Raw genomic sequence first — 25,519 nt, 5'->3', positions numbered from 1 at the left:
TGCCCCCGCGCCTCCTCTAGAGCGTCCTCCTGCCCCTGGCTGCCGCTCCCGCATGCCTCCTCCACCAAGCATCTCCTCCCCGGAGCGTCCCTGCCTGCCCTGGGCAGTGGACGGCTGCCCCCTGCAGCTCCGCTCTGCGCTCCCTCGGTGGGCACTGCCGGTGTAGCCCCACCGGCTACAAGGGAGCGGCGCGCGCCAGGGGCAGGCTGAGGCGGTAGGGCCGGCCTTTGACCAGGGTGATAAGAGCAGTTGCCCAGTGCGATGTACTGATGTGACCCTTACCTCTACCTGCGACCAGCCAGCTGGGTTTAAGGAGGGGAAGCACTCCTGCCAGCCCAGCCACGGTCAGGGAGGGAGAGAAAAAAACCACACACCCAAGCTGCAGCTCACGCTCAGGTAACTCCTCTGGTGGGAGTAGCAGCAAAGGTGGGTGCCTGGGGGGCTCCCCACTTTCCCGGCACACGGGGATTGGGTGGGGCAGGCTGTGCTGTGTCCCAACCTGATGTCTGGGATGGGCGGCTGAGGTTGGTGCAGGGAGGGGGGTTGAAGGAGGAGTGTGCGTGCAGCTTGTGTCTGTGTGTTCCGGCTGATAGGGGGCTTGGAGCAGCCCCGCTCTCTGGTTGTGTGTTAGTGTAGAGCAGGTCTAGGTCCCCCCACCCCCCCTCCTTCTCTTCCCCTTCCCCACTACGAGCCCCACTTGTCTTTCCCCTGGTACTGCCAGCAGGAGTGGAGCGAACGTTTAGCTCCTCACAGCGAGCACCACGCTAACCAGGAGCGCTGCTGCAGCCTGCCTGCTCCCCTCCCATCCCTTCCCTGCAGAGAGGTGACACATGGGGGGGGGGGGGGGAGAAGAGGGAGAGGGGAAGCATGCACTAGGTCACATTATCCCTCCCCAATTTTCTGCTAGGGTTTTCCCTTGCCTGCTGAGCTCTCCCCCTCCCGCGCCCCCCCTTGCTGGAGGCAGCCTGGGACCAGGAGGGGAAAGGTAAACAAGCAGCAGGGACACCAAATAGCTGGGAGCCTGAGAGCAGTATGGAGGAAGGGCTGCTGCTTCCGCTCTGCAGGGAGAGGATAGGTAGGGAAGGAAGGAAGGAACAGCTGCTTTCCCATAGGGGAACTGAGGGCAAAGGGTAGGGCTGGGCTGCCTGGGGAGGGGGGTATGACACTCGAGCTGTTGGGGGGGAACCTTTAAATTGTGCCCCCCCATCAGCAGCTGAAGGTCCTGTCCTCCCCACTCCCCTGGCTCAGAAGCTTCACTCGCTTAGTCCCAGGGGGCTGCTGCCTCCCCAGAGTCAGGCAGGCGGATGCATAGGAGATAAATGAGTGTGACTGAGATCAGCTCCCCCATGTGCCTCCTTCCCCCCCCCATCTGAACAGGAGTGGGAATGGGAGTCACAGTGGGTCGTGTCTGCCTGTCTGATGTGACCCTGAAACCCATTTATCTTTCCTTCAGTCCCTGATTGCTTACCCACACCCGCAGGCTCTCTTTTTTGAATGGTTCCTGTTTCCACTACAAGTCGTACTTAACAGTATACAGAAATTCCTTGGGGCAGGGCCTTGTCTAAACTGTTGGGCACAGTGTGGTGTACATTTCTATATTGCATCAAGATTAAGAATAAGGAAACTCCTTTCTTTACTCCCATCTTAATCCCATATCCTGAGTCATTCATCCTCTGGAAGTCACTCAGGTTCCTGCTGTTAGTGTGAGGATGGAACTGAGGATAATGTGTGATTGTTGTGATTTACATTTCAATCAGGCCCTTAAACTGAGAAATAACTCTATTGGGATTATAGGCTCTGCCCCATCTCCCCCCACCCCACACACACTTCAATTCTGCTGCTCTGGTTTATAAATAGGCTTGGTAGAATGCACTTTTTATTTTATTTTTGATAACTTTGATGTGTAATATAAATGGTTTATTTTTAAGCTTTTTTGTCTTTTTATAATTTTTTATTTTCACAGTTGTGGGAAATTATGGGTGGGAGGTCAGATAATTTTTTAATGACAGCAAAAGTTGAATTCAAAGAGTTCAAGCTTTAAAGCTGTTAAAACACAAACAGAGAGACCAGGTGTGTGAGGTAATATCTTTGTTTGGACTAACTTTGGTTGGTGAAAGAAATAAGTTCTTTGGAGCTTCACAGACCTGGAGACGAGCTCTGCAGGGTTTGAAAGCTTGTCTTTTTCACCAAAGTCGGTCCAATTAAAGATATTAACTCACCCACACTGTGGCTCTCGTATCCAGGTACCAACATGATTACAACAAAACAGCAAAAACCACTAAGTGTCAATATCACACATCAAGATATAAAAAATAAATATCCTAAAACCAGAAAGGATTTGTTGATTTAACTATCAATTCACTAGTCCATTTGTAACAAGCTAAATTCAGAAATTTATATCACTGAATTTTGACTCTAACAAGTTCTCAAGCAGCATTTTTTTCTTGCTTTCCCTATATGTAAATAATTTAATTATTACTGATGGAAATATTTGTGGATTTGTGTGTGTACAGAGCAATCAATAGCTAATTTCTAAGTTATCTGCAAAAAAAACTAGAGTTTTCACTGCAGCCCCCCCCCCCCCCCGGTAGTGAAAGTACTATGTATTTAAACTCAAAGGGCACCAAAATACAAGTTCGCCCAGGGCACCATTTTCCTTAAGGCTGGCCCTGGTGGCTGTTGCGCCGGCAGAGGGCGGAGGGAGGAGGTGCTTGGCAGCCTCCCCCTGGCAGGTGACTCCGAGTCAACTCCAAGGGGGGGGGGGGGCTTATCCTGGCTGGACCTCCTGAGCAGCAGCCAGGGGGGGCTTGGGTGAGTATTGTGCTGGGGGGAGGTCGGGGGGGGGAGACCCCCACCTCCGGAGTTCGCTGCTGCCAGCAGGGAGAGGACTGGCGGGGGAGTCCTCCTCTCTGGCTCCCTGCCCCAGGGCAACCTGCCTGCTGCACCCCAAATGCCTCATCCCTGGCCCAGCCCCAGGCCTCACACCCCCTCCCACACCCCAACCCTCTGTCCCATCCCAGAGCCCCACCTAGCACCCAAACTCCATCCCAGAGCCTGCACCCCAAACCCCCTCCACACCCAAACTCCCTCCTAGAGCCATAGGCAGGGGTGTCTGTGTGTGGGGGGGGGGGGGCGGGACTTGGATCCGTTCTGGGCACCACCCAAAATTATACAAACCTGCTAACCCTGTGCTGTGTGCTCAGGACACACACACTTGTAGAGCTCGCAGAGGACAAGAACTGGGCTGTGAGTGAGGGACCATGCTGAGTTACCCATGGCTACAGTCCTCACTGGGCACCTTCCTTCTACTCCTGCTCTGCTGCGATGCTCTGGCCTTGGTTGTGCTGCAGAACAATCTGAGGAACAGCAATGAGAGACCCATCATTGGTAAGAAGAGGAGCGACAAGGGTGGAGGAGAATGCAGGCAGAGGGAGGGCACGGAGGCATCTTGACACCCCTGCTACTGAGTGTGACAGAGGTGTGATTGTGTGTATGCACTGGTGTACAGAGGCAGGTTGAGCAATACACACCCTTGTAACCAGGAGGGAGAAAGGGAGCAGAGGGTGGTTAGGGCAGATGTTAACACAAGAGGGTCAGTTGGAGGAATGCATTAAAATAAGGTAAAAATACCTTCTCCTTCCTCCAAAACCCCTCCCGCTCCATACCTCCAACACCTCTGTGGGGTGTTGGCATCCTGAGTATAAAGCTTCATTGTGTCAATAAAGAGCCATCTTCTCACTGTTTGAACTACTCACCTGTTATGATGGTGTCTGCCTCAGCAATAACGGTAAAGCTTGCACTTATCCATCAGGGATAAGTTTTTATTTTCTCTATCTAAGGCCTTGTCTATACTACAGGGGAAATTCGATCTATGTTACACAATTTGAGTTACGTGAATAGCGTAACTCAAATCAACGTAGCTTAGATCTACTTACCGCGGGGTCCACACTACGCGATGTCAACTGAGACCCTCTCCTGTCAACTCCCCCTACTCTTCTCGATCCAGTGGAGTACAGGAGTCAATAGGAGAGCGATCTGCAGTCGATTTATTGGGTCTTCACTAGACCCACTAAATCAATCGCTGTTCGTTGATCCCCCGGTAAGTGTAGTCAAGCCCTAATGCTCTCTCCCAGATTGCCCCCCCCTTAGGTAAGGACGTACAATTATCTCCATTTTACAGGTGGGGAATTGAGGCACAGAGTCATTCAAGATTCTAGATCTGTTTCACATCTTTTTAGAAAAGCTCATCTGTGCCTTTTGAAATAAGAACAGGTATTGATTTTTTTTAAAAAGAATCAATTTTTTTCAGAGCTGGTTTGTTTGTTATGAGTTCTTGTCAATATCTCAGTGAGTTTTGCTTTCAATATCTAAAGTAAATAGTGAGCATTTAGTCTGCAAAAGACAGGCTGGAGTCAGACGTCCATATAAAAGTTAATGGAGCTAGTAGATCAGTTTACACAACCTGGGGATCTGGCCTGGTGTTTTGGATAACACAGTGTGGGGTTCACAGGTTTTCACAAGCTGTAATACAGTGAGTCATGTGGCACAGTTACACAACAGTCTAGAAAAAGTTCTAATGTAGAATTTAGAAAATATCCAACTATCATTGTGTAAATTTTCATAACAAGATATTGTCTAAGGCCCAAATCATGCAAACATACATGTGCTTAATTTAAAGCACATAAGTAGTCCTGGTTTCATTAATTTCATTCACTACTCACATACTTAAAGTTAAGTTCATGCGTAACTGTTTGAAGGATTAGGGCCTAAGACAGTATTAGTTCTAGAATTCAAATAGACATTATTGTAGGTTTTCATATGGCTAATATTTAAGATACGGTTTTAATATCTCAGTTAGGTATTTTTGAATTTTGAAAAATAGAAACAGTCCACAAAAAGGTAAAAATGGAAAATTCTAAAATATTGCCTGCCAAAATAACGTGCAACAGATTCATTGGGCATGCAGTTAGTAATATATATGGTCTGTCACCTCACCTCTGATACATATAACTGTGGTCCCAATCTTGCAATCCAATCTGAGTGGGCAGACTCCTGAACTAATACGGGATTCTGTTAATTCTTTGTGACTGTGTGAGACCAGGGTCCAACTACAGGGTTTAGGCTGTGGGCCCAGGGCATTTGATTTTGGAAATGGCATCTTGCATTAAAGTGCTCTGCTGGCCAATAATGTTAAACAAATAATGGTATATTAGAGACACTTTATTTAAGCTCTAAATAAATTTAAATATAGAAAATATATTTAAAGAAAGTTGTGGCACTAATCAGAATAATAAGGCAGGGAATTTAAAGTTCACACTGTTGAAATGCTTTTATTTGACACCACATTGCTAGGCAAGCTCGTTTACTTATTTTTCCAATTTTCTCATAGTTCATTGTACATGATTAGATATAACACTACTTAATGTGATTTATGTCTCAAATCAGTTAGCGAAGGTAATGGGAGATTTTGATTTAATTTGCTGCGTTCTGGACTATATTTATTGCAATTTGTATAGCACCAATCGACTCTCTTTACTGGTCCCTTTAGGGATATTGGCACAGGAAAGTCTCTCTAAAACATTTCGTAAGTATGGAAAATCCTACATTGCTGCTTCATATGTGAAGTTTATAGAATCTGCTGGTGCACGAGTTGTGCCAATAAGGTAGGCTCCCTTATAGAAGTGGGTGGTAATTCCTGGATTTGTACTGCATAATAAGGGCCTAACCGAGAAAGGTTCTGGATGCATAAGTGCTGAGTCACTCTGTACTTTCAACTCCGCACAGACTATAGAAGGAGCACAGCATTTTGCAAGATCTCTAGGAATGGAGGCTAGACTCACAGCAAGCTGGTGTCTGCCAATGCAGTGTATTAAAAGTGTTTCTTCATCTTCAGACTTAACATATGTACCAGTTGCTAGCTGCGGTCTGTGAAGTTTCCAAATACACGCTATTTCCGGGCCATATACACCTCTACCCCGATATAACACGAATTCGGATATAACGCGGTAAAGCAGTGCTCCGGGGGGGCGGGGCTGCGCATTCCGGTGGATCAAAGCAAGTTCGATATAATGCAGTTTCACCTATAACGCGGTAAGATTTTTTGGCTCCCGAGGACAGCGTTATATCGAGGTAGAGGTGTATTGCCATGTGTACATAAATAATGCTAGGATTCAGGGAATGGAGGGAGACTGTCACTAGTGCTTGAAGTGTCCAGATCTGATTCCTCTCATACTCTGGCTCGCTAACTACTACCACAAAGAGCTCTATATCTTGCAACTATTCCAGGTACTGGATCAAAGTAACATTCTGGCTTATACAGGCAATAGGCTGATGCCAGAAGAGCACTTCTTGGCCAACAGTAAAATATAAAACGATAACAGCAAATACAATGTTAGTAGGAATTAAAATAGTACCTAGATGTTGCTACAAAACAAAAATCACAAAAGTTTCAACCATGCACGAAATCTCTCTTCATAGCCGATGTTTTGAGGATCCCATTGGTCTTCCCCAGCTTTCTGAATCTCCCTGGGACTTTGATCTGAGAACCTGAGGCAAAACATGCTCCTTGTCCACAGAGACTGGCTCTTAACTAAAAAGGTGGCTGGGGCAAATTGAGAAAGCTAGGACTGTGAATGTGGCAGGGGGTAGCCTGAGTGTGTGTGTAGCAAGCAAGTGGGGCAATTCTGACCTTGCTGACACAGGTGTAAATTAAGAGTAACTCTACTGAAGTCAGTGAAGTGTAAAACCAGTGTGAGAAAGGAATAAGATCTCATGCATCTAAAGCACTGTTAATAATATATTGTGCTGCAGGCTAATACACGACAGGATTCCAGTAGGGAAGAAGGCAAATGTATGTTGGAATTGCATGTTGAAGGGCTCAGTTGTCATTCTTACTCATGTTGGGTAGCAACTTACTCTGTAAGTGGTCTCTTTAAAATCAATGGCCAAGGTCATCCTCTTGTACAAATAAGTCCATGGGAAGTTTCCTGGGGGATGAAATCACTACAAAGATCTCCTTGAAGAGGTCATCCCACCAGAGGTAGATTTACCATGAAACAAACAGTGCTGTGGCATGGGACCCCCAATGACGGGGTCCCCAAAATGCAGGACAAATCTCATCTGACAACCGGCCCCTGAGTCTTGGACAGTAGCACAGCAGGGCTCAGGCAGGCATGCTCTCTGCATTATATGGCTGGTGGCCCCATGCTGCTCCCGGAAGCGGCTGGCTGCTGGCACATCTCTGCTTGCCCCTGGCGGGGTGGGGGGAGGCAGCTTCGCGTTCTGTTCCCACCCCAGGCAGCACATGGAGATCCACTGCCCCCCTCCTCCCAAGGGATGCACAGAGACGTGCTAGCAGCAGTGCAGCAGGGCTAAGGCGGCTCCCTGCCCACGCTGCCTCCCTCCGCACCACTCCCGGAAGCAGCTGGCATATCCCTGTGGCTCCTGGAGGGGGGCGGGGTGTCTCTGCACATTGCCCCTGCCCCGAGCGCTGATTCCACAGCTCCCATTGGTTAGGAACTGCAGCCAATTGGAGCTGTGGGGACTGGCGCCTGTGGGCAGCGGGGTGCAGAGACCCCCACCCACCAAGGAGCCACTGCCAGAGGGGTGTGCCAGTCATTTTGGGAGCCGTGCCACCCAAGGTAAATGTGCTCCCCTGACCTCTCCCACACTCCAACCCACTGCCCCAGCCCAGACCCTGCACCCCACACCCAAACTTCCTCCCAGAGCCCGCACCCCTCACCCCCTCCCACACCCCTCACCCCCTCCCACACCCCAACCCCCTGCCCCAGCCCAGAGCCCACACCCAAATTTCCTCCCAGAGCCTGATTCGCACACCCCCTCCTGCACTCCAACCCCTTGCCCCAATCAAGGTACCTCACTTTATTTTCATTTACTTCCTATTACTTATAATATAGGAGGAGGATGAAGAAAAAAGGAATGAAAAATGGGGCGGAGATGAGAGAATGTTCTTTTTCTTGACTGGATCCCGAGGCGGGGGGCACAAAAATGAAGCTGCACATGGGGCCCCACTAATTCTAAATCTGCCACTGCATCCCACACTCTTGTTGTAGGTCCCTCCCTCAACTCTGATGAATCCCCAGAGATCTGGAAGATCTTAGGGCAGGGGTTCTCAAACTGGGGATCAGGACCCCTCAGGGGGTCACAAGGTTATTACATGGGGGGTTATGAGTTGTCAACCTCCACCCCAAATCCCGCTTTGCCTTCAGCATTTATAATGGTGTTAAATATATAAGAAGTGTTTTTAATTTATAAGGGGGGTGTCGCACTCAGAGGCTAGCTATGTGAAAGGGGTCACCAGTAAAAAAGTTTGAGAGCCACTGTCCTAGTGGATCCATGGGAGGACAGAGTCATCCACATGAGTGCCCTATGCTTCTGCATCACCTCTGACACCATGACTCCAGTGGAGACACACTACCAGGGATTGTTCCCAAAGCCTCATGGGTTGGAGGGAGGGGCCAGGGAGGCTATATTGTCTTTTCTGACTAAATTCTTTGAGGCTTATTGGTGTGGAGACAGGATCAAGAAGTTGGCGCAGCCCCCATTTCTGTGTGAAAAGGGTGAGCGCTGTATGCAGACAGTCCTGTCCATGTATGGCTCCAGGGGGCATGAAGTGGCCCAGTGAAACTCCCTAAAGAGTAAGGTACCATTCATGGAATCATAGAAATTTAAGGCTGGAAGGGACCTCAAGAGGTCATCTAGTTCAGCCCTCTGTGCTGAAGCAGGATTAGGTAAACCTAGATCATCACTGACAGGTGTTTATCCAACCTATTCTTAAAAACCTTCAATTACGGGGATTCCACAACTTCCCCATGGAAGCCTATTCCAGAGCTTAACTATCCTTATAGTTAGAAAGTTTACCCTAATATCTAATCAAAATCTCACTTACTTCAGATTAAGCCCATTACTTCTTGTCCTACCTTTAGCAGCCATGGAGAGCAATTGATCACCATCCTCCTTATAACCGCCTTTAGCATTTTTGAAGACTGTTGGTAGGTCTCTCCTCAGTCTTATTTTCTCAAGACTAGACATCCCCAGATTTTTTTTAATCTATCCTGATTGTACAGCTTTTTCTAAACCTTTTATCATTTTTGTTGCTCTTCTTTGGACTCTCTCCAATTTGTCCATATCTCTCCTAAAGCATCAGGGCCAGCTCCAGGGTTTTGGCCGCCCCAAGCAGCCAAAAAAAAAAAAAAAAGCCGCGATCGCGATCTGCGGCGGCAGTTCGGCGGGAGGTCCTCCGCTCCGAGCGGGAGTGAGGGACCATCCGCTGAATAGCTGGACCTGCCACCCCTCTCCGGAGTAGCCGCCCCAAGCACCTGCTTGCAAAGCTGGTGCCTGGAGCCGGCCCTGTAAAGCGTGGTGCCCAGAACTAGACATAGTAATCCTGCTGAGGCCTCAACCCAGTGCCAAGTAGAATGGGACAATTACCTCCTGTGTCTTACATATGACATTCCACTTAATACACCCAAGAATGTATAGGGTTTTTTTTGCCCCTGCATCCCATTGTTGACTTGTATTCATTTTGTGGTCCCTTGTAACCCCCAGATCCTTTTTAGCAGTCCCACTGCCTAGCCAGTATTTCACATTTTGTAGTTGTGCACCCTTCATAGACTATCTGAAAAGTAGGGTACCATTCATAACAGTGAGGGTGGCAGATTTTGGCCTTTAATGACCTAGAAGTCCTCTCTTCTTTACTTTTCATACATACTTCTTATACACTTTCCATGCTCATTGCAGATGGCTTGTATGAAATATCTTTGGTATTTTAATGGTAAAATGTGGTGAAATTTCAGATAAATCCTGTAACTATCTTTGTTGGGATTTCAGACTATATCGTTCAGAAAAAGAGTATGACAAAATTTTCAAGGCTACTAATGGGTAAGTTTTGTGCATCAGTCTCTGTTGAAATGTTCATTAACATATATTTTAGAAAGGCTTCATGTTATCAGAGCCACTGTTGTTTTACTGTTAAATTCTTGGTTTTACCGTTGGTGATTCCAGACTCAGATACTTTGTTTTCCTAAGTAGGGAATGCAAGTCTAATCTTCCTCTTTCTTGCAAGTGTGTGCTAAGTACTGCACATGCACACACCCTTGCTAAAAGAGGGAATATTTGTGTCCATTCCTTAGCAATGTGAATCTGTCAGATAGCTGCATGATATTGAGTCAACTGAGGGCCTGATTCTGCCACCTTTACTCATGCCATCTTACTCCATGAATAGTTTCATTGGGGTTACTCATGGAGTAAGCTGTGATTCAATGTGAGTAAAGGTGGCAGTGCTAGGTCCTTAGTTTGCAGACTGTTTGTGACACACCTTGAGTGAGAGGTGGCACATAGCTATCCAGCAGCAGGAGGAAGCCAGAGAATGAACTGTAACTCAGAGTGACAATTCCTTCCCTGGGGAGGGAGTAACTTATTTTACTCCTTTTTGTGAAAACTCTGCTGTCAACCTGGCTATTGGAGGGGGCAGAGCCAAGTCTATTCCCACTCCTTATCCCTCACCACCCACCTACTTGCAAAGGGGAGTAGTGATCAAGTAGCTGCTGATTACCTTTCTTCCCCACTCATCTGTGATCAGAGTTGCAAACTGAGGAGGGCTGCACAAATGAATAAGGGAGGGCCATACCCCCATCTTGCCTCCGTGCTCTGTTAAGTAAGGGCTGTGAGAATCTGACTCCGTAAAAGAAAGTATCTGCATCCATTGAATCATAGATGGAAGCTTCAGCTCAGAATGCTATATATGGCCTTTTATCTTGTAAAGCTTGTATGTTTTAGCTTCAGGTTCTTCTCACTATGAAAACATTATCTTTAATTATCAGCAGCCCCCACCCCTTTTTTTGAAGTGTTGGAATTTACTATAGCACATAGACATTGTGATCATATGGTTTGTGTTTGCCTCCAGTGAGTTTAGGTCTCAGGGTTCTTATCAGTTTTGTCCATGTTTACCCATTATATTATGCCTAGACCTGTAGTTATTTACATGTAATAATACTTTATTGTTTTTCAGGGTACTTTTCCCAGGAGGTGGTGTTAGTCTTAAGACTTCAGAATATGCTAGGGTTGCTAGGATATTTTACAAGAAGGCACTAAAGGTAACCACTTAAAGGAAAAACTGTTCTGGTTATTGTCAGTGTTCAGGGACCAAAATCATGGGAGGCTTATATTTGGACAGTCTCCAACTGGAGTGCAATATATTCCTGTTAGCCTGTTAATAAGCAGTTGACTGTTGGTATGTGTGTGTAACAAATCATCTAATAGCTTTAGATGCAGGTCTGAACTGAACACCTCCAAACTTCAGAAAATTATAATCTGAACTTTAAGGTTTGAGGCTCATCGCTAAATAATTTAAGTGAAGTCAATTGTTAATGTCTTTACACTAAATTTTACAAATAATGTTGTACAAGTAGTCACCCTTATTGCCAACACTTACACAACCTTTCTTAGTATCCAGTGTATTTTTTGCGAATTAGAAGTGCTCAGATGTTCTGCTCAACACTAAATCAGGCCAAGATTTTCAGGGGTTTGGGTGAGTGCTCAGCACTTTCTGAAAATCAGGCCCTTTAAAGTGTTTCAGGTTGAGCACCCAAAAAGTCAGGACCTCAAAATAATGGGTCACTTCTGAAAATCTTGGATACCCTATTTGCTAACTGTGGTTAACATACTTACCCCAATATATTTAACTGTACAAATCTATCCTAGCAATACAGATATTTTACTCTCTTCTACTATGCATAATGAAGGCAGATATGAGCTATGGTGAATGAAATAGACTAATAAGTATCCTTTTTCCTATCTGTTTCCTCCACCTCTTAGATTTCATCTTTGTACTCTGATCTCTGGGAGTTGGGAAAGTCTGTTTACATGTGTATACAGAGCCTAGAACACTGAAGCCTTTATTCTTGACTGGGGCGTCTAGGCACTGGTACAATAAAAAAAGTAAATAATGATACCATCCAAAACCAGAGAATATTCAAATGTTAAATACATTAATTCTGTACATATACAGTTTGCTCAAGTCATACCATTATATAGTGTTAACGGGAGTCTAAAGAGACGCTAAAGTGATGTTATTTACAACTTCTTTTGGCACCCACCCACTACAATTCCCTTATTCTTCACCTGGGCAAATAGATTTCAATAGATCTAAGTGTGTCTGAGTGTGTATGTCTGGGAGAGGAGAGTGTAAGTTAATGCGAGTCACTCATTTTATGAATTTCCTTTGAATTTGACCTCCAGTAACTGCAAATCAGTACACGATACCTTAGAAGTGAGCTTGATTCATCACACAGTAATGCAGCCAGGTAGGAAAAAGTTCTTTAGAGAATTATCTAGATTTATATGGATAATTTATCATGAGGCTGTTTCTTTTGGAATATGCCAGTGATACTCTGACTCATCACTGAAGATAAATAATTAATTCTCATTTTCTAAGAGTCAGTTTTTTCAAAGGTTAGTTGTGTCCGACTTGGCCTATCTTGAAGTAGAAGTCTGCTCTTCCAAGGTCCTGGTGGCAGTGAATCTCTCCATTTTATGAATCTTTTACCTCTAGAGAGGTCAGTCTCTCTCTCTCTTTTGGTGGGAACCTTTATAGTGGAGCTAGTCAAAGTGATTTTTATGGATTTTTTTCATCCAAATTTTCAATGAAAACCACTGTAGCAAAGTCTAATTTTAAAAAAAATGGACCAGCCCTAAAGCATAATATGTACGATGCATAAGATGATGCAGCATCAGGGAACATTAGCTTGCAATCAGCATTCCTACATACCCAGCTGTGCAGAATATAGCATACAGCAGCCTAGGAAAACAGTGATATTTTCTCGCTGGTATTGGTTGATAGAGATTATTTCAAAATGGTAGGTGCTTTGCCCTGGATAGTGTTGTGTCTGATTGTCTGTACTCCAGGTCTTTCTCATTGCACAGGAGGCCACTGTGAAATAACTGGGGGACAGTACAATGTGTGTTTGGTCTGATGTATACACGTATTGGAGGGTACGAGTCACTTTTCTAGCAGTTTATTTTCTCCCCGCCATCTTTTTTCTTGGGCATTGCCATCTGGTTATTATAGACCCTGAGATTGCAAAGGCTTGCTTACCTTTTTGTAGTGTGAGTAGTCTCATTTACCTCAATAAAACTATGCACAATGTATTAAGTTAAACATGTGAGTAAGCATGCAAGGGCCATAGTGTCTGGTGGGGGGACCATACAGGAAACAGTAGTGATCATGAAAATGAACATTTCACAACAACTCAATAATTGCTTGCGTATCAGTACTTTCATACAGAGAGTTTGAGAGAAAATCTTTTTAGACCTGGTTTATGCCAGGGATCAGCAACCTTTGGCACGCAGTCTGTCAGGGTAAGTCCCGGTGGGCTGGGATGGTTTGTTTACCTGCAGCATCTGCAGGTTCAGCCAATCGCGGCTCCCACTGGCCGCAGTTCACCGTTCCAGGCCAATGGGGGCTGCGGCAAGTGACACAAGCTGAGGGATGTGCTGGCCGCTGCTTCCCACTGCCCCCATTGGCCTGGAACGGTGAACCGTGGGAGCTGCGATCGGCCGAACCTGCAGACGCTGCAGGTAAACAAACTGTCCCGGCCTGCCAGGGCCTTACCCTGACAGGCCATGTGCCAAAGGTTGCCGATTCCTGGTCTATGCAATCAAGATAATTGAAAATTTAGAAAGTAATTTCCAGTTCTTTATACATAACCCTTCTGGCATTCTGTTCTCTATTTTACTCCTGATACTTATGTGCTGTGAACTGCATCTTTTGAGACTTAATTAGCACTATAAAATACTAATACATTTTATAAGTGCAAAGTGAACTATAACAGGCAAGAGCATGTTTGTACATATGAAGATGACTGGAATTTCTACTGTTCTTTTAAATTCATGTCCATGTCTCTTCCCACTCTGCCTTGTCAAATTCAAAATAAAAGATTACTTGGTGTGACTGTGTTTTTAAATCACATGTATCTGCAAGGGGTGAATCCTAGTCCATTTGAAGCCAATGGGAGTTTTGCCTTACACTTTTCTCAGCTACATTAGAAAAAAAAAATTCAGTCTTTAGTGATGTTAAATATGTGGTTAGCATCTAGGCTCATTTTTAGGCACAGCAGCTCTAAGGGGAGTACATGTTAAGGGCTTGATTATGGTTTCACTTAAACTTCAAACAAACTATGGGAAGCCTATTTATAGTCATCTGCCACGTAAATACTAGATGTGTAAAGCTTGCTGCTCCTTTCCCTTACTCTGGTGCATGTGAGGAATGAATGATGTCAAGAGTTTAAATATTTTACAGATAAGATTGATGTTTATTTTAAAGCATTTTTTTAGATTTTTATCAATTTAAATTTTCACATTTGCAGGAAATTATGGGGAGGGTGAGAAAATAGGGTGGGTCAAATTGTTATTTAATGACAGTAGATGCTGAAATTCAACATGTTTAAAGCTTTATACCGTTTAAATACAAATTGTCATTACCACATGTCAAAATATACAAAAGTAAGTACTCTTAATGAAATGCTAGTGTGTTCTGAAGCAGCATTTTCCTTACTTTGCTTATCTGTAAATTTCAGTTATCACCGATGGAAATATTTTTTCATGGGTTTGTGTATGTATGATGAAATTGACTTTTACTAATATGTATCTAATATCTAATCCTTCCAAGCCTAGCTCTAAATATACTGTGATATTGTTGGAGCTTCTTTGCATAGATATTCAATATTTCAACATTTTACTATAGGAGTAAGGATCTCTGTGAGCTTTTAGGGTCACAGTGTCAGTGATATAGTTAAGGTAGAGGTAGCACTGTAACGTTCTGGAGACAGAGCTTTTAAAACCCACGTGCAGTCAGAAAAACTACTGTGTAAAAATGCCACCTTCTTACTGTCCAGATCTCTCTGAGAATATTCAGAGCCAGGTGCTTCTTTAAGAGACAAAAATTTGTTTCATTCTGCTTTTTATTAGCTATTCTTTCTTTCTTCTCTTCCCCCAGTTTTGCCCTTAACTCAGATTTCACATCAGTTTCATTGTTTTTAAGGTAACAGTGCCACTTCTATTTTATGTTGTTTAAAGTCAGAATTTCTTCTCCAGGAACCTAAGGCACAAAACTGCTGGCTATGCAAGCGTCGAGCACATAAAGGGGCTAGATGTTGCAGCACTCCCTGTCCCGCATAGGGATAAAAGGATGTACTATTTGTTAATTCATAGTGCTGTGCTTGCCTCATGGTAGGAATGTCCTCATTTCATGGTTCTCATGTCCAGGCCACTCACAAGATTATCTGCCAATACCCTAGAAAGGTCCAGTGCATATTAACATGTACTTAAATTACTCTGTGTTGACACATTTCTTGACTATTCTTTCTTATTTTTAAGGCTAATGATAAAGGAGACTATTTTCCTGTCTGGGGAACATGTCTGGGACATCAAGAGCTTACATACCTCACCAGTGAGAAGAACTTACTGGTTAAAACAAAAACTGAGAATATTTCACTCCCACTGACGTTTACCACAGGTGAACATTACAAATATTATTTGGTTTCACAGGAATCAAATTACAAGAAAAAATATTAAAAAGGGAAAGAGATCTCTAATGAGCCAACATTTAAGGTTGAAGATTTGGAACAGGTGACTAATGTTTTTATTACGTTGCTATTGTTGCTTCAGGAAGAACACCAATAGAATTCTATGAATGTAAAATAAGAGGTCTGAGAGCAAACTATTTGCAGGCCACAGGTATATACAGAGAAGCCAAAAATCAAAATTGTGGCTCTGTACAGCCATGAACTTTGGGGAAGTTTCATCCTAGATCCAAAATTTAGGTCTAGTCCCCCAACTCTGTAATGAGCTGACTAAAATGTTTGGATCCAAACACCTCCAAGCGTTGGAGACATTTGCATTAGAACTTTGCAGATTGGCTCACTTCTAATCATAAATGGCAGCACTGTTCTTCTTGGTGGTATAAGACATAGCATTGAAAGCAATTGGTCTACCTGCAGAATGAGATGCAAGTCAGCATATGGGTAGCAGAATCTGACTCTGAATGATGCTTTTTCTGGCTTTTTCCTCTTGCAGCAATGAGCAGGATTTCTCCAACTCATTGCCAATAATTAATGGACTAAATGCTGTTGCCTTGCCTTATTTAGACAAATTCTGCCTCTCTTAATTACATAGAGTAATATTGTAGCGATGCAACGCCTCTTGTTGGTCCTCCTGGGAATTAGCTCTTCACCAGCTTCAGAGCACCCCTACTGGCTAGTATCTCATCTGCCGCTGGACCCCCGTGTCTCTCCCAGACCCCAGTGCCTCCTACCCTGGGGTTCTACCCCTGGCAGTTCCCACACTCTGGGTCTCCCCTCCTAGGGGAACCCCCAACCCTCTATTCCCACCTTGCCTCAATGGCTACTGCCAGTCATGATCCAACCCCTGCTCACTGGGGCAGACTGCAGTCTGTCATGGCCACTCACCATTGGCAAGAGGGGATTTGGACCTGCTGCCTCTCCTAATCCTGGGCTGCACCTTTGCAACCCTAGTACCTGCTTTAGGCCTTCACCAAGGCCTGCAGCCTGGGGAGTTGCCAGGCTGGAGCTCCCCAGCACTGCTCTGTCCCAAGTACTCTTCTCTCCCAGGCAGTCAGGTCCTTCTCTCTCAAGAACTAGAGAGAGACCAACTCAGCCCCTGCTTCACAGCCCTTTTATAGGGCCAGCTGTGGCCTGATTGGGGCGTGGTCCCAGCTGTGGCTGCTTCCCCAATCAGCCTAGCCTTTTTGGCTCTCAGCCCCAGCCCTCTGGGAGGGCTGGCTTTTAACCCTTTCAGGGCCGAAGCGGGGTGACTGCCCCGCTACAAATACCTTATCTTGTGGGTAGTCCCACTGAAATTAATGGTAGAATAAGATTCTAATCAGTGTGAGCAAAGGTGGCAGAATCAGGACCTCAAGAGATCAGGGCTTCAGCATATGGCCTGGTGAGAATTGCTAGGCTGAAGTCTGCTGGAGCTATATTACAAACATGGGATTTTCTTGATTAATAAAATCTAATGAAAGAACAGAATCAAAAGGATTTGAAATGAATTCAGACAGTACTTTATCACATGTATCCCCATCCTATTAATGATGTTCCATTAACAATACAATAGTGAGAATATTCCTTTGTCTTTTTTTGTACAAGCTGCAAAAGACAGCAGGATGTTCCAGAATTTTCCAGATGACTTGTTGCAAAAACTTGCCACTGAGCCTTTGACGGCACACTTTCACAAGTGGAGTCTCTCCATGAAGGTATTTGATTACATGATTTAGTGAATCCAAATGAGTTTATTCTTCTAAATCTAGAAATATAACACATTTTTTCTGTCATTTGTTTGCTGCAGAATTTCAGAAAGAATGAGAAACTACACAACTTCTATAAGGTTCTGACAACTAACACAGATGGAAAGATAGAGTTTGCATCCTCAATGGAAGGTAGCGATCAGTTTCTAATGTAAAGTGTGATTGTTGTTATTATTGTGGAAGATCTCAGTGAGCATGGTAGTGGTGTTACTAGTTCATAATACAAATTTAATGTTAGGATAATCAGTGAAGTGTCAGCACTGCCTGTCTTTCAATTGATTGGAATGTGTTCTGTCTGGACACTTGAGATAACCTACGTCTTCGCATTTTGCTTTCGATGTGCATGTCTCTGAGTATACGTGTTCCCTCTCTCACCCTACTGCTCCACACCAGATATGTCAGCACACTTTTATCAATAGAATATTTTTAGTGCTGAGGGACAAGACACCACTTCCATTTTTTTAGTTTAAACGCCTCCTCAATGCAATGTGTCTACTCTGGAATTCTGCTGCTGGCTGTCTACTGATACTGATGCTGCCTCTCCATGTTGCTCTGTTTATCTGTGCCTGCAGCACAGGGAAAGCTGGTCATTGCTGTCTTCCAAGAGACTCCTGCATTACCAGTGCCTTTATCTGGAAGTTTAACTCCAGAAGCATATGTCTTGATTCACTAGAGAATGCTAGAGAGAGGATTTGGTCATTGTTCTACTAGAAGCTATGCATTAGGCGAAATATATGTTGTATGTACATTATAGACTAGTACTGGAGCTGGATAGTAACTGCTGTGCAGTTAACAAAACTCCTAGCACTCGCTCATTTTTTTTTTTTTTTTAATTAAACAATTCTTTTTTCAGTTTTTAGTTTTTAGGTTTTAGTTGCAGTATTAAAAATCAGATTACAAAGGGGGAACAATAATCTGCAGAAACTTGTTTATATAGAATGAAACCCTTTTTCGTTTAACAATATATATAATTTTAATTGTAACTTTAAGTTCTCATACTATAGAACTGGCCAAATTATTTTTTTAAACTTAAATAAATATTGTTCTTGGCCTGAAACCTTGTATATGAAGTTTTGGGTAGGAATAAATTTTTACAACAGAGATCCAACTTGCTGCTTAAGGCTTTGTATTCCTGTTAGAGAAGCCACTAATTATTAGTGAGATCTGTAGTAATGTATTTATTGTAATAAAATTGTGCATGCAATGACTTAAGTGAAGATCTAGTATGTGCACTGATGGAAAATTTGTTTATGGCAGCATATAAATACCCTATTTATGGTGTTCAGTGGCATCCAGAAAAAAGTCCTTTTGAATGGAAGAACGTCTCAGGCATACCACATTCCCCATCAGCTGTGAAAGTAACATATTACATAGCAGACTTCTTAGTTAATGAAGGTAAGTTTTCTTTTTTTCATTTTTATATATAGAAAACTCATTTTAAAAAAGATAAAGTAGTAGAATGTTCTCTGCGGGGGAAAGGTCCCCCTTTCAAGTGTCAAAATACTATACCTTTGATCTGTGAGCACATACTATGCAAGCTTTCAAGGCTTATTAAAAGAAGGGACACTAAATAGAATGGTTAAGTGAAAATAACAAAAGCTAAGCATTCTGAGGGAAGCAGACAAATTCCTTTCAGTAGAGAGTAATTTGCCAGAAGGAGAGTGTTGATTTTTAACTTGACATAAATTCTTGAGCAAACACCAACAACCAGGGCTGGCTCGAGGCACCAGCTTAACAAGCAGGTGCTTGGGGCAGCCAAGGGAGAGGGGCGGCACCTGCGGCAATTTGGGGGCAGCAGGTCCCTCACTCCCTCTAGGAGCGAAGGACCTGCCGCTGAACTGCTGCCGCCGATCGCTGCTTTTTTTTTTTTTTTCCAATTGCCGCCGCCGATAGCGACTTTTTTTTTTTTTTTTTTGCTTGGGGTGGCAGAAATGCTGGAGCCGGCCCTGCCAACAACCAATGAAACTTTAGAATTGTTAAGGCTGCACTCTAGGAGAACTGAAAGCTCTTATTCACATCCCAGTCTCACTCTGCCTTGGGCAAAGTAGGTAGAATGAGATAAAATCCCCTATTCTTTATTTCCAGAAACATCCTCAGTTTTGTTTTATTTGGGGGTAATTACAGCAGATCCAGCAGAGGGATGGACAAAAATAAGTAGGAAACTGTCTCCAGGCTCAGAGAAAGACCAATGCATTTTCCTCTTGCAGTGCAACGAGGCAGTCCAGCCTAGCCACATCACAAACTCTTCTGTGTTAGTCTCTTAAGGTACAGAACTTAATCCTCACAGCCTCTCTCTACAGCCCTTACTCCATTTGGCTGAAATAGCTTCCACAGCCCAGGAAGGGATCTTCAGACAAGATTGACTACAATGCTATTGGCCAACACTGCCTCCTGAACACTCTTTACGTAGTTTGCCTAGATCAGAATCCCTCCTGCCTATTTCTTCCTTACCATAAAAATAAAAATGTAGAATGAGAAACACAAAATATTTGCTTAATAGAGAGCAGGTTTAATACAAACAAGAGAAAGTACTTTCTCATAACACAAAACTACCCTGTGGAACTCATTGCCATGGGAATCTGTGATCACTAAAAGTAAACTGGGTTCAAAAAACCACTAGATGCATTCAGGGAGGATAGGTCCATGAATGGCTATTATACAAGATAGTCAGGGATGCAACCTCATGCTTGAGGTAACCCTAAACCTCTGACTCCCAGAAACCAAGTGGAGAAGACAGCGATGGATCATTCCAACTGCTCTTTTCTGTACTCCTCCCACCCCAAAGCACTTAACAGCCAATCCATTCTGATGAAACATAATTTACTTTTGTTCAGTGGTATTTCTTACAACGTTATGTTAATTTTAACTTGAGCATGGTCCCAGAAGGGAAAAGCTGAACTGATAGGACTTCGTTTGCAGTGTTGTTTCAGCTATGTTGGCCCCAGGATATTAGTGAGATAATGTCTTTTATTGGATTTAGGTCTGTTGGGGAGCAAGACAAGCTTTTGAGCTATACAGAGCTCTTTTTCTGGTCTGGGAAAGATACTCAGAGTGGCACAGGTATATATTTATTTGGTCTTTAGGGAAGAATTCTGATAATAGAATAGGAGGGTTGGAAGAGACCTCAGGAGGTCATCTAGTCCAACCCCCTGCTCAAAGCAGGACCAATCCCCAACTAAATCCCCAAATGGCCTCCTCAAGGATTGAACTCACAACCCTGGGTTTAGCAGGCCAATGCTCAAACCATTGAGCTATCCCTCCCCCTACATATATTTAGACATCTGAAGAAGAGTTCTGTGTAGTTTGAAAGTTTGCCCCTTTCACCAACAGAAGTAGGTCCAATAAAAGATATTAATCTCATCCACCTTGTCTCTCTCAGAAGGATTTTGTTTTCCTTGCAAACACAATCTTTCCCAACTTTGCAATTTCTTTAAAAAAAAAACCCCTATATTTGTATTGTTTTTATCTAAAATATAAACACAACATATATAAAAACACGCACAAGATGGAAATACAATATTTCAACAAAAATGGTAAAACCTGGGGGAAAATGAACCCAAAACAAACAAACCAACCTCCCAGACTTAAAACAAGCCAGTGTGGGCACGTTCAGACCTCTGATGGCTTCAGTTCCATCCTCTCCTCCCCTCCCTATATTATCTAATAGTCTGAACATTTCTAAATACAAATATATTTTAAGTCAAATATAACCCTGTATATACTATTGGGCATTCTAGAATATATATAATATATTCATACCTACAGATTTTATGTATACACATAGAATCAGAGAAGATTAGGGTTGGCAGAGACCTCAGGAGGTCATCTAGTCCAACCCCTGTTCAAAGCAGGACCAACACCAACTAAATCATCCCAGCCAGGGCTTTGTCAAGCTGGGCCTTAAAAACCTCTAAGGATGGAGATTCCACCACCTCCCTAGGTAACCCATTCCAGTGCTTCACCACCTTCCTAGTGAAATAGTGTTTCCTAATATCCAACCTAGACCTCCCCCACTGCAACTTGAGACCATTGCTCCTTGTTCCATCATCTGCCACCACAGAGAACAGCCGAGCTCCATCGTTTTTGGAACCGCCCTTCAGATAGTTGAAGGCTGCTATCAAATTCCCCCCCCCCTCACTCTTCTCTTCTTCAGACTAAACAAGCCCAGTTCCCTCAGCCTCTCTACTATGTATATTAGAACCTCAGAGTTACAAACACCAGATTTACGAACTGAGCAATCAACCACATGCCTCATTTGGAAATGGAAGTGCACAATCCGACAGCAGCAGACACCCAAACAAAAGAATAAAATAAAATACAGTACAGTACTGTGTTAAACGTAAACTACTAAAAATATAAAGGAAAAGCAGCATTTTTCTTCTGCATAATAAAGTTTAAAAGCTGTATTAAATCAATGATCCACTATAAACTTTTGAAAGAACAACATAGCATTTTGTTCAGAGTTACGAACATTTCAGAGTTATAAACAACCTCCATTCCATACGCATTCATAACTCTGAGGCTCCACTATATGCATATACATATACAGACTCATCACATCTACATTTACAATTGATTTGGTAAATCGAATATAAATTAGTATGAAATCTAAAAATGAAAAATGCAAGATAAAATGATATTCACAGTATGTCCAATGCTCTGCACAAATTGAATAACTAATGTTATTTAAGGTTATAGTGTACTTTACATGTCAGGAGTGTTGCCTATTCTAAAGGACTTGTGGTCACCGTAACACAATCCATGAGCGGCAGAGCTAGTGAAGAGATTCTGTCTAGTGGTGCAAGTTGTGGTGATTAGTGCAGATAATACTTCAGTCAGCAGATGGTGCTATAAACCTCAGCTTAGTGTTAAACAGTTAGTCTATGCACTACAGCGTTATTCAGTTGTTCTGATAGCTCAGTTCAGATCAACAAAAGAGTTCAGTCTAGCTGGTTATCTGCTAGGAGCTGGAAAATGATATAAGTGAATATTACTATATATATATATACATACACACACAAGGATGCATAGGAAAACTAATTTTTAAACTTCTTGAGGTATACTTTTCAGGATGAAACAAACATTCTGCTATTTTTGGTCAAAGCTGGTCTCAGTCTTCGAAGTGTCTGTGAAGCTTCAGCGGGGGTTATGCAAAATACGGTGGAACCTTCTAAATCTATAGTGAAAGTGGATGGGTAATTGATGCTGTATCTGAGGTTGGTCCCTCTCAGGATTTGCTTTATGCCATTGAATTATAGGTGCTGAGTCTGTGTGTGCTCTGGGGCTGGAGCACCCATGGAAAAAAATAGTGGATGCTCAGCACCCACTAGCCACCCACCGATCAGCTGTTCGGTGGCAGAGGAGAAGTGCTGGCGGGAGCAGTGAAGTGGGGGCAGGGCCTCGGGGTGGACCACCCAGCCAGGAAAATGAAAGTCAGCACCTGTGCATTGAATGCAACCCTTTTTTTGTTAAGCTCAGCTGAGAAGGCAGGAAAAAGAAAAAATTTGTGGTCTTTGTACATAAAGATTTCAGGTTTTCTGGCAGCTTTCATTAACGTTACTTTAACATTGAACTTCAGTAGCTTGAAGACGATGAGTCTGGGCTTGCCAGACTCCTGGCTTCTAGTACCAGGCATTTGATGAGCCCTTTCTTCCCCTCTAAACCCTCAGCAATGCCCAAGAGGCAAAAGTTGTTTCTTTGAGATCTGTTTTCTAAGTCATCCTGTTTTCTTCCACTTTGTCTAGTCTAAGTTTCTTCTTTAATTTCCTTTTGTAGCTAATTTTCCATGTCAGCCATTTGAGATTTTTATATCACATACATCCTTAGAGTGGTCACAAATGTCTTTTTGACATTCAATCCAGTTGTGAGGAATTCCTTTGGTGCCATGATATCCTAGGTTCTGCTGTGGCCTTGCAGTCTCCGCTTTCAGCTGCTTAGATGATTCAGGCTCAGATCTTTTGTTGCCTTTTCATTGGAATCCAAAGTCAACAGTTCAAAGTTTATTTAGGGGATTAATTTCAACTTTGATGTCAGAAACGTATTGCCAGTTTGCCAAGAAAGTAATTATTAGAGATGAATTGATATGTAGGGAGTGAAGAGGTCTGAGACTAGGTAGCCACCTTCATCATGTGACCCCCAACTTTGCGATTTCTGATAGGATAGAATTGCAGTGTATTAATTCTGGTTTTGCAGATGTCTCCAGTGCTGCAAGAATCAAATTTTTAGTAGCAGTCATTGCTTTTAAAAATGAGAATAGTCTTCCATGATAATAAAGTATCTTTATTACCAGTATCCTTTGGAAAAGGTAGCTCCACAATTTCCACCACCAATTTAAATTATTATGTTGTTATTGTTATTTGTTAATAAATTATTATACCACTGTTTGCTATAATTGTATATAGAATAACTGACTTCCACCAAGCAAGATACTATCATAGACGATGACAGTGAAGTAATTTGTACTTTTAAAATGTCTTACAGCCCGGAAGAGCCTACACCATTTTCCCAGTAAGGATGAAGAGACTGAAGCATTGATTTATAATTATGTCCCTGTTTTTAGTAGTGCATTTTCTATATTTCAGCAAATCTATTTTTTTTGATTGAACATCCATTCCCTGGTATCGGATAGCTATCTGCAAATAGTTATTTGTTGCAAGTTTCATAATTAAACTCATGTTGTGCATTGCAAGTGGCAGAACTCCAGACTGCTTACCTTACCTTACAGTGATTTATCCTATGTTACCTCTGAAGAATTGGTTCATTAATCTGACAAATTTTCATTCAATGACATAATAATTGCCCTAGATCACATTTTTAATACCGCTTACAGGGAAATAAATTTTACCTCCAGGGATGGCATCTTGATTGTGCTTATAAATTAGAAAAGAATCAGGTTTATTAAAAAATGAATAATACTCTTATCATATATTTGAAAGAAATAAGTTTACTTCTTCAGAACATTGTGGGCTCTGTGATAGCATATGTGTTGTTTAGTCAGATCTTTTAGCATAATTCTGTTCTCTTGGGAAAATATCAAGAACTGATAACTGAACGGAACCAGAGCCCCACAATGCTCTATGGCTTGACCAAAGGTGAAGCAGAAAACTATTGTCTGAGAAGCTATCGTGCTCATGTTGCATTGGTAGTTACACCAAATAAAGAATGAGTTTGTATTAAGGACTCTGAAATTAATTCTCACAGACATGTTAACCCAAATATATATATATATATATATACATTGCTTTATTACTGTAATTATATGGGTAATTAGATAAGGTGTGTTGTGTAACTAAAATAAGAAAGTTACTAACAAGAAACAAGGAAGGTATAGCATATATTTTTGGAATGCTTTATACTTGTGCTAAGTTTAGAACTATGAACTGTACTCATGTTCAGCTTATGGTGGCAATCTACTAGCAGTTAAACTGTTGCAGTCCCTGGTTTTGTACATGTAGTTCTGTTCTTTGTATCCATAGAGTCTGTCAGAAAATGAGATGTACGTTCTGTTGAGGCTTGTGAAATAAGCACCATCTCCTAGGTACAGATAGTTATTTGAACTGGATCTGGTTGGTACAGATGTCTTTGTCTTGCAAAATAGGTATAAGACCAGATGAGGAAAGAGATATAAGGCTTTGTTAATACAGTGGATTTGAGGATTTTCTATCTGTTGTAAACAAGTGGGGCATAAATATAAGTCAAAGGGAGCTAATACTTTGGGACAAACTGAATGCTGCAAGACGGCTCTCCAGACCAGTGATGTATTAACTTTCTGTATTGTGCTGATTTAGCTATTTTTGATTAATAAACTGATTGAGCCTGGGTAATGTCTTATCAATAAAAGAATTGAACTCCCTGGTATCAACAGAATGAAACACTATTTTGATTTTGAGCTTGACAGGTGTGTGCTAGTGTAACCAAGCTTGTGGCTGAGAAAATGATTTGTCCTTTAGAAACACACACCAAAAAATAGGGAAACATTATTGCAACCTGGCATAAAAAAGTGCATGCAATGCCATTTGTGAAATAGTATCTGCTATACATTAGGCAACTGTGTCTGGGGAGCCTATCCCTTCTAGAATTTACATAATAGTGAAGGTGCAGTATAATTTAGGGACTACACACCTCAGTTAATGTAAATCCATTTGGAGGGGAGAGTTAAAACACTGATTCACCTACTGC

General features: G+C 42.8%; 1 protein-coding gene across 2 annotated transcripts; it reads left to right on the top strand.

Annotated features, from left to right (window-relative positions):
* The first annotated feature begins 237 nt into the window (after positions 1–237).
* On the top strand, positions 238–25,159 carry LOC101939707 (gamma-glutamyl hydrolase). Of its 2 annotated transcripts, XM_024109999.3 has the most exons (10): positions 238–396; positions 3,204–3,387; positions 5,549–5,663; positions 9,850–9,900; positions 11,030–11,114; positions 15,394–15,532; positions 17,184–17,290; positions 17,383–17,473; positions 18,599–18,736; positions 23,822–25,159. In XM_024109999.3, the coding sequence occupies exons 2-10, from the start codon at positions 3,261–3,263 to the stop codon at positions 23,938–23,940; spliced, it is 972 nt and encodes a 323-aa protein (XP_023965767.1). In that variant the 5' UTR covers positions 238–396; positions 3,204–3,260; the 3' UTR covers positions 23,941–25,159. The 2 variants fall into 2 exon arrangements, with proteins under 2 accessions (XP_023965767.1, XP_065441714.1); XM_065585642.1 differs by lacking the exon at positions 9,850–9,900.
* Positions 25,160–25,519: the final 360 nt, after the last annotated feature.

This window comes from Chrysemys picta, chromosome 2 (genome assembly GCF_011386835.1).
Source record: "Chrysemys picta bellii isolate R12L10 chromosome 2, ASM1138683v2, whole genome shotgun sequence".
Classification (NCBI taxonomy): domain Eukaryota; kingdom Metazoa; phylum Chordata; order Testudines; family Emydidae; genus Chrysemys; species Chrysemys picta.
This window is presented reverse-complemented; position numbering and strand designations above follow the sequence as displayed.

Excerpts from the sequence above, each read along its gene's own strand:
- LOC101939707 (XM_024109999.3), top strand. The coding sequence starts at position 3,261 with ATGCTGAGTTACCCATGGCTACAGTCCTCACTGGGCACCTTCCTTCTA. Across the intron at positions 17,291-17,382 it reads AGTGGAGTCTCTCCATGAAG|AATTTCAGAAAGAATGAGAA; the intron begins GTATTTGATTAC and ends TGTTTGCTGCAG. Across the intron at positions 17,474-18,598 it reads GTTTGCATCCTCAATGGAAG|CATATAAATACCCTATTTAT; the intron begins GTAGCGATCAGT and ends TGTTTATGGCAG.